General features: G+C 35.8%; 1 protein-coding gene across 3 annotated transcripts; it reads left to right on the top strand.

Moving 5' to 3' along the window:
* Positions 1-1,092: 1,092 nt before the first annotated feature.
* Positions 1,093-9,388, top strand: LOC109002711 (U11/U12 small nuclear ribonucleoprotein 59 kDa protein). Of its 3 annotated transcripts, none has more exons than XM_035683905.1 (10): positions 1,093-1,191; positions 3,008-3,183; positions 3,353-3,695; positions 4,017-4,100; positions 5,726-5,791; positions 6,927-6,999; positions 7,726-8,099; positions 8,319-8,359; positions 8,723-8,844; positions 8,954-9,388. In XM_035683905.1, the coding sequence occupies exons 2-9, from the start codon at positions 3,029-3,031 to the stop codon at positions 8,799-8,801; spliced, it is 1,215 nt and encodes a 404-aa protein (XP_035539798.1). In that variant the 5' UTR covers positions 1,093-1,191; positions 3,008-3,028; the 3' UTR covers positions 8,802-8,844; positions 8,954-9,388. The 3 variants fall into 3 exon arrangements, with proteins under 3 accessions (XP_035539798.1, XP_018836118.1, XP_018836116.1); XM_018980573.2 differs by having other exon boundaries at positions 1,124-1,191; positions 3,027-3,183; positions 8,723-8,839; XM_018980571.2 differs by having other exon boundaries at positions 1,124-1,191; positions 3,027-3,183.
* The last annotated feature ends 26 nt before the right edge of the window (positions 9,389-9,414 follow it).

Raw genomic sequence — 9,414 nt, 5'->3', positions numbered from 1 at the left:
GAGAGAGAGAGAGAGAGGAGCACACTACACTAAAATCATAGAGCGACGAGAGAGAGTAAAAAAGAGGCCTCGAGCAAGAGAGAATTAAAATACAAGCAGAGGAGAGGAAGATTTTAGGGAGATTCAATAAGAGGAGACGAAGGATTTTGGGGGCAATCGTCTTAGTGCATAATTGTTTCACAGAGAAGAGGGGTGAAGGGAGGCTTCGCGAGAGCAAGGTCGGCTCAATGGTAAGACAATTTAGATCATTGCCTATGGTCCCACTCTATGCAAGGCCCCAAAAATAAAAGTGAGTTGTTTTTTTTTATAAATAAAAACTATTTTATTAAATAAAATTTTAAATAATTTTTATATTTTTCAATGTGTGCAAGGCCCCATAATACTAAATTTAATCTTTAATATAATGAATTATTTATATTTTCAAATAATTTTTTTAAGATCTTCCTAAATTGAGGCACAAAATTTGCATTGAATCCTTATTTTAAATTGTTGTATTAAACATAAATTTGAAAAAAATTTATTTAAATATTTTAAATAAAAACTCAATTTATTGAAAATTTTGAAAATATTCTATATAATAATTTAGATTTTATTATATTATAATTAGAAATGACTCACTTAAATTTTATTTTAAACCTCAATTTATATTGAGTCGCCCCTATGCGAGAGATAAGTTGTTTAGGGTAGAATTGGTTCACTTCTTAATTAACCCGGTTTTCCATAAAGGATGTGGGGTGTAAGATAAATTAATCAGCTGATGAGAAGATTTATATTTGGTTTGGTTTCATAGATGAAATTATCTCATCTCATCTTATAAAATAATTTTATCAAATTCACACATAAAATATAATAAATAATTTTAATTTTTAAAATTAAAAAAAATAATATTTTAATAATATTTTATTTAACTTTTATTTCATCTCACATATATAATCAAACAATGTGTTACTCTATTTTATTTGAAGAGGTTACTAAAAAAAATATAAAAAAATACGTGGCATTGCATCAGTAAAGTTTAACTCAAAATTTTTTTTTCCATTTTACACTTTTACCCCGCGCCCCTTCCCCACTCCCCCTCCCCTTTCCAAAGCGTCCGAGACCCGAGCCCGCCCGACCCCCCCCCCCATCAATCGGGTGCAGCCCAGCGCCGCCACTTCTTCCCCGTTGACACCGACGTCTCCGCACCACCAGGTATCTCTCTCTCTCTCTCTCTCTCTCTCTCGCCACAATCAATCGCCGCACCGGCGCTACTTCCCTTTGATACCCACATGAGCGGCATCAATGGTCTAAGTACGGATTTACTGGGTTGTGGATTTATTTATTTTTATTTCATGTCTAGTTGTCTGCGTCCCACGCAGGGAGGAGTTTAGTGTTGAAATTAGAAGAAAAAAAATCCATTTTACATGAAGAACTGGGGCAAATTGATTGGAGAAGGGCGTCTGAGTTTGGAGGACCGTTGCCATTTTTATGATGAGCAGTGGATAGAAAAATATCTGGTGCTTTCGAACACGCCGGGGACTGGAAAACCACCAGAGATTAAAAAAAAATAGCAGGCTGATAACTTAGCAGGGGGGATGGCAATAGAAAAACAACAAACAAAAAAGGAAAAAAATACCTTAGCAGCCGACGAACGGGGACGGGAATGCAGGGAGACGGCGCGCCCGCCGGGGGGGGCTTACACGGAGGAATCAGAACATAGAAAAAATAAATAGAAAAGAAAAACTTAACTGACGTGGGATCCCTTTGTCTCTAGTAGTTTTCTTATCCAAAACTCTCCTCTTCCATTTTTTATTTCCAGATTTTCGGCATAACTTTGTTGAGCTTTTGAAAAATCTGTGAATCATTCTGGCTCCGACTGTTTGCCTAGAAATTCGGTGGAAAATGAAAGATATTAACTATCTTCAACGCTTCATGTGGACTTTGAATGGGAACCACTTCAAACATTTGAATCGGAAGTGGAAATCCAAAGAAATAATTGGTTTGGCTTTAGTAGGTTGGTCTGAAAGCTCACTTCAGCCATGCAGTTCCATTATTAGTTGTTGTATTTATCAAGGGTGAGAAACTATCTAGGTTTTGGAGCATGTCATCTTTCTCGCCAAGTGCTTGTCTTTATTACCGAAAGAGTAGTTTGAGTTCAATTGGCTAAGAACAAATTCTTACATAGTCCAAAACATTATTTGCATCAATAAATGCAACTTCTGAACTTTCTTTTATGCAATTGGCATGCGGTGAACTTTGGACAATTTAAGACTTTTGCATTTGTATTATATTGCTACTATGTCTGCTCTGAATTAGCACATATTCCTTGTATGGTTTCAAGTTCTGGAATTAGAAAAATATGAACCTGTTACCCTCTTACCTGAAAATTTATTATTAGAGAAAAGAAAATGATGGTTTCAATGTACTATATGTTCTGTTGTTATTAGAGAAAAGCAATTGAATGGAAAAGGTATCACGTTAGATTCTGTTGGTGTCTTTCTACCAAGTACTATATGTTCTGTTGTTAACTCTTACTATGTGTAGTGTGTATGCAACTACCATGAGAAAAAAACCTAAGGGAAGAATGGAACAAATATTTAAATGGAATAGATATAGATTTTGAGAGTTTTTTATTTGGAGCTTTTGAAAAGTGGCTAGCTAAAGTGGGAAAAAAGTGAATTTTCTAGTCAAATTGTAGCCAAAGAGTTGTAGTTCTAATGCTCTTACACCTTCTCGTTGTTTTCTTCATTGCCAAACAAAGCAATAGAGTTTCAACAATATAATTGCCTTGTAGTTTTCCAGCAATTTTTAACCCTATCTCATGTTTTTTTAATTCATTGCTCCATGCAAACTTTTTCCATGTTTCAAATGCCACATATTTGTTTTTGGCCCCAATTTTATTCATTATGTTTTATTTGAATCTCACTACCGAGCAATGCAATCACTGATCATAGTGTAATTGCTAGAGCTGAATGTATCGTCTTCATTTGATTATTTTGGTCAATTCTCATATATACATAATATATAGACAAACATATTGTTTCCAGCAATGAATTTGGTTCCATTCCAATCCACTGTACCACCGCCGCTATGGTTTCCGATGTTACCTCCCAACCTGCCAATGTCCTGTGCCTTTTGGGAGACTAAAAATGTGGAGGACCGGGTTAAAGAGCTGCAAGATACTCTCGATCTTGCAAAAGCAATGTATGTCCCAATACGAATGCAAATTTTGTACTTTACTTCCAATATCTTAATGTCAAATTTGATAGCAAATGGTGTTTTTCTTTTTTCTTTTTTTTCTTTTTTTTTTATCATATCCCACATTGCACCTTACGGAGATTATTTTTCATGATTGAATCATTATTCTTAATAGGGAGAAAGAGCTAGAGATGTTGGCAATGATCAAAGACAGTAATGAGAGTGAGAAAAGTGAGGACTATGGGTCAAGTGGCATTTCTGTTCATAGGTTCAAAAAAATATTAGAAGATAAGGGGTTTAGTTTGGAATCCCAAGAGTCACTTTCTGTGGAAGCTGCGAATACATTGATGTCAAAATTAAGAGCTCAGCTTGAACCATTCAAGGTGATCATGGATGTAAGGACTCCGTGGGAGGAAAAGTCAGCAGCAGTTAGATTGTCCGACAAAATACGGAAGTATAAACGAAATAAACTTTGGAGGAAAAGGAAGAGGAAGCGCATTGCGGAAATGTTGACGAAGGTGGCTTTGTTCGTAACCTAGTTTGGGTATTGAGGTATTCTCAAGTATTCTGAGAATACCTCACTACTATTTATTATTTTATTATTAATTTTCACATATTTTTTACTACTATTCACTACTATTCGATATTCTATCATTACTTTTTTACTACTATTGCGCAAGCTGGCCCGGACACCCACGGTTATTAAAAAAAAAAAAAACTTTTTCACTACTATTCACAGAATACTTTAGAATACCTCAGTCCTTCTTGCCTCTCTTTTTCTCAGATTATGTTAGAGAAATTCTTATTTTGTGTGTATGCTTTTATTGCTTTATATTTAGGAGCGTGAACGATTTGAACAAGCTGATCAAGAAGCTGATGAATGGAGGGCTAGGGAGATTGCCAAGGATATTGCAAAGGGCAAGGTACGACAATACTTGCATGTTCAGCTGCACTTTTTGACCAGAAAAATGTTAAATGTACTTAAGAAAAACTTATAAAAAACTTACTTCTCCACATGTCAGTTATTGATACGTTGAAAATCATAAATTTTGAAATTCAATTTCAAAAGAAAACTAACAAAATGGGTCTTGTAAATAAAAGTGTAAGTAAAACTGTAAGTACATATAGCACTACTCTTTTGACTAGTATTTCCTCTGCCAGTCATCCACTAGGTGCTAAGAACCTGGAATGTCCGTTATATGGTATAGATATTATTATCAATTCAGAGTAGCAGCTGACATGAAACTCTTTCTGGAGTCTTTAGTTTGATTCTTGTGGTGTTGTTTTTGTCTTGTCATTTAATGAGGAATTGAAACAATTCATCACTTTGCTGGAAGCAAATTAAGGTTTTTTTACATGAGCGGATCCAGTGAGGAGCCAATGAGTGGAGTAAAGTAACTGCTTGTTATGATGTGCAAATTGAGCGGCTTTATAAAACATCAGAAAAGCAAGTAATGAGACATACAGTCGTACTTAACAGAAGGCATTGTCTCTAAATTCCAGGAGACTAGATCAGTGATAATGTTTATGTAGCTTAACTCAAATGTTGGCATGAGCCCCTGTGAATGGTGGATTTGTTAGCAAGTCAGCACTCTCTTGAACTCCCTCTTTCTTTATAAAATTTATCTGTGCTTTTCTTCAGTAAACAGATCCATTCAGTTAGAATTTCAAACTATGCACATTGTATAACCCTTCTAGCATTTTCAAGCAAATTAGAATTTGCATGGATACATTTTAATAATCAAATAGTGGAGCAGATAAAAAGGTTAAGCCAAAGAAATTTTGGCGATGCACGCCAACAATCATCTTGAAGACAGGGAAGGCTCATTGGATGAACTTAGACATTTCTTCTTTGATACTAATGTCATGGGCAATTGCTATAGATCTAAACGGACTTAGTTTTTATGATTTTTTTTTATCTATTTCTATTTCTTGGCTAGGTGTTTTTATTTGTATACGTCATGTGTACTTGGGCTATGCATATTTTCATATCTATTAATAAATTTTTTTACATAAAAAAAATATATATATATATCTCCACATCTTGTTCTGCTTTTTACATGTATGTCTATCTCTTTCTTTTTTCTTTTTCTTAGCTGCGATGATAAAGTATTTGCTCCACTAGGATGTATAGTCCTCTAGCTTGAACCCTGGAATGCTGACATAATCATAAGTGCTTTCATATTCTTAACTTTCATCCAACCCTAAGAGGTGTCGTAGTTGTCCTGGGGTGAGCGGTATAAACCGGGCATACTAGGTTTGAAACTCTGCATTCACATTCTTGGAGCCATCAGACTGGGGAAATTTCTCTTTGAATTACCCGAAGTGCACTTATGGGAAATTCCTTGCTGAGGACCTGTGTACCCCCAAGATTGGTCGGGACTTTGTCCTAGACACCCCAGTGCCAATAAAAAAAGTATTATTAACTTTCATTCATTTTGCTACTTATCAAAAAAAAACTTTCATTCATTTTGCTGATATATTTTGGAGTTTGCATCAAGTGCAAGCTTAATTGTTTTACTTACTAACTGGGGAATTTGATTGGCAGGTAGATAAGATGAAGGAAGTTGCGAAACTTAAAACAAAAGAGGAGAGAAAGAGACTAGAATCTGAGGTGAGCATTGGTAGTTTATTCTGAAGAAAAAATAAATTAATAAAAGCTTTATAAACTGAGAACGTTATGATACTTCTACTCTTATTCAATACTAATCATCTAGTGTATGTGAACCATATTAAAACTTACCATATGATGTGCCTAAAATGGGTATATATACGCCATGTGCCTAAATCCTTTTTCTGCATTTTGCTTTCCGAGGTCCAGGCCTGTGGATCATATGATTCTGTGTCTTGACTAGCATTCTCATTGGTTTTCCTTCTTACCACCTTCATACACATACTGTAATTAGTATCTGTTGCACTCAACTATACTCTTTTAATATACAATGTTCAGATATTTCTTTGTTTTTTTTTTTTTACTCTTTCTGCTCTATCCGGGATAGGAGTTGCTTCCATGTTTATTAACTTCTGTTTTATTGAGTGATAGACTCATCTATCTAAATTTGCTTCTACTTCCTATTTGTTTTCTTACAAAATCTCTCTCCAATTGGTTGCTCATGTTTGGCTGTGAGGTGATCTCATATTAGTCAGAGATATTTTTCAGTTTAGGATCAACTTACTACCAAACGTATAAACAAAAACTATCTTACTCGGATTTTCATAAATATCAAAAATTCAAAAATAATTTCTAAAAAAGTAAAAAAAAATGCAGCCACCAGCCACCAGTGGTCAGCCTGGCCACCAGTAGCTGTCCGATTTGGGCTGCCCCGTCGCAGCCAGATGGTGGCAGCCGTGTGCCACCATTGAGGCTCCCGAATCTCTCTCTTTTTTTCTTTTCTTTTATTAAGTAATTGAAAATTTACTTGATAAAACATGTAAAACAAAGCAGATGGAGAAACCTTTCATGAGACTATAAATCTGTATTGTTCTCCTGTCACAATACCGAGGTGAGTTTGCTGATAGTGAGATTTACTGTTTTGCATATGCTATACTAATGCCACTATCGTGTCTCTGAGGAAAGAAGATATGCCTTCTACAGAACATTTTTCATGTAAAAGACCTCACTTGGATAGCAATGATCCGATGTACCTTATAAAGGGACTAGGATTTATTGGGCTGTCTAGTGAAAAGTCTTTGATGTTCTTGCTGCTGATCTCTCTCTCTCTCTCCTGACATTATGTGTCATTTTTCAGCTTGAACAGATATTGATTGTGGAGAAGTTGCAAGAGTTACGCTCCATGAGGATCCAAAAATTGAAGAAACAAGGTCTGTTTCTTGATCTTCTTATTCTTTTTCCTGCTTGTCTCTGATGTTATTTGCTTCAACTGTGAATCTGGTGTGTTTTATATCAGGTTCCCTGTAATGGAAGAATGCATTTCACTTTTATTTTAACAAGTTAATACAAATAAATTTTGGCCATTATATTGTGCCATATCATAACATCAAGTCACATTTCATTACAATATTAAGTTGCCGCTAAAATTTGACGTGTACATGCAAACCTTACATTTTTTTCCATCTTGGTATCATAGCTGACTGTGATGCCTTTTCTTTTTTTTTCTTCTTTTTTGATGAATATGAAAGGCCCTTAGTTTAATTAATATTGTTCATTTTGTGGAACAGATGGACTTCTTCATGTTTGTCATTTTCTAGAAAAAATGTTTTGTACCTGCAATTTGTATTACATGGTGTCTATGTACCTGAGATTTAAATAGCAGTGTACTATCAATTTATTTGATTCTATAATTAAGGTGGGGTTTGGATAGTGAGATGATATGAAATTGTTTTAGATAAAAGTTGAATAAAATATTGTTAGAATTTTTATTTTAATATTATTATTGTCTTGGGATTTGAAAAGGTTGAATTGTTTATTGTATTTTATGTGGAAATTTGTGAAAATTGTAATAATGAGATGAGATGAGATGGGTTGAGATGGTTTTGGTATCCAAACTGAGCCTAAATGAATGTAATGTTGGTTGCATAATCATGCAGGTCATTTTTTCCCCGAGGAAGATGACAAGTTTCTCGAGAGAGTTCGAGCTGCTGTTGAAGAAGAGGAACGCCAAGCAGTTGCTGCAGCTGACACAGATGCTGCCAAGGATGCCATTGCAACTGCTGAAGAATCTAGGAAAACCCTCCAGGGTCATGGGCTCGACAATACAAGCAGTGAGAAAGGCAGTAAAGACAGCATAGACTTAGTAATTGAGACTGAACATAACAAAAGCACCATTGTCACTGTCAATGAGTCTGGACCACAAAGATTGGAGGGACGAGTTGGTGGAGCTTATGATTTGGTGGCAAATCTGCCATTGGAGTTCTATCATTATTATCATGGCAGCAACGCCGACATGGGCACCCTTATTGAGGTGATTTTAACTAGTCTCTCTTAAAGTTTCTACCTTTCCATGTGCCATCTACTTTATGCAATTTAATTAATTTCCTAATTTTGAGGAGCATTCTTCCATTATATGTGCACATGGCTGCTAGTTTAATTAACTGCTGTGGATGGTGGTGTAATAGATAGCCCCTGCACATTCCTGCATCTGTTTTGTTTAGATTTAAATCATAATTGCCATTGCATGCAGGTGAGGAGAACATGGGATGCATATATAAGACCTGGAGGAAGGTAAGGATGCCAGTCCCTTTCGTTAGTTGCCATTCGCTCTTATGTAATGATAGGCACCATGTAGCATGCATTCAGTAAAGCGTTTGGTGAGAAAATTTCTTGGTTATGGAAACCATTCTATTTCTATATTTTGGTTTGAAAATTGTCACTATTGCCTTCATGGACCATCTGCTGGGTGCTACCTCCGTTGCTCCACTAGTGGTGATGATACCACAAATTCCAGCATCAATGCCACAATGACCAACATACCCCCTACTAGCATTGCTGCTGCTACAATCACCATTAATGCCTACTCTATTCATGCTGCATTATGATTTTACTGCCATTGTCATAACTCATCTTTGCTGTTAAATTTGGTGCCAGCCGTATTCCAGGGCATTGGGTTCAACCACCTCCGCCAGCAGATGAGATATGGGCATCCTACCTGGTGAGGCCTAAATGACACGATGACTGCAGAGTTTGTGGCAGTTTTTGCTCAAAGTATGGTACGTGCATGGCTCCTATTGATCATTTGTAAACTCGAACTTGTTTTCTCTGATATGCATCTAATTAATTTGACCTATTCTTCAATTTTTTTATGTTTTGAAATTTAAGGTTTCTTCCATACTCTTGACTCCGGTTGCCGCCCAGCAGATTGTCATATAATTAAAGCAGAAAGAAATAAGAATGACAAAACATCTGTGCAAGCCCTTAGCATGTTAGAGTCAGAATAGATTTAACTCTGAACTCTGAAGCTATGAATTGGGAAACAAGGTGATTGATGCTCAAGACATTCACGGAAAGCATTTACAGAGGTTTTCATGTGGGATCGAGGATCATATCAATTATCGAAGGTATGTATGTATGTATGACGGAAAAAGATCTCCCGAGTAAGTTCGAGCAAGAACTTGAGGGGACGTTAATCAAAAGATACAACTCTATAAACTGTTATCTGTTTTGCCATTACCGAATGGTTGGTTTTGTTCAGTAAATGATAAAAAAATACTCTCTTGTAAGATAGTTACAGAGATCAGCTTGTTGAAATCTCAATCTCTTGTGTTTGCATGTCCATACTA

This window comes from Juglans regia, chromosome 12 (genome assembly GCF_001411555.2).
Source record: "Juglans regia cultivar Chandler chromosome 12, Walnut 2.0, whole genome shotgun sequence".
NCBI lineage: Eukaryota > Viridiplantae > Streptophyta > Magnoliopsida > Fagales > Juglandaceae > Juglans > Juglans regia.
The sequence above is the reverse complement of the archived record's forward strand: the minus strand, read 5'-3'. Positions and strand labels throughout refer to the sequence as shown.

Bases quoted from the DNA above. Each gene is read 5' to 3' on its own strand.
- LOC109002711 (XM_035683905.1), top strand. From the start codon at position 3,029: ATGAATTTGGTTCCATTCCAATCCACTGTACCACCGCCGCTATGGTTT. The intron at 4,101-5,725 runs GTACGACAATAC...TTTGATTGGCAG, and splicing joins AGGATATTGCAAAGGGCAAG to GTAGATAAGATGAAGGAAGT. The intron at 5,792-6,926 runs GTGAGCATTGGT...GTCATTTTTCAG, and splicing joins GAAAGAGACTAGAATCTGAG to CTTGAACAGATATTGATTGT.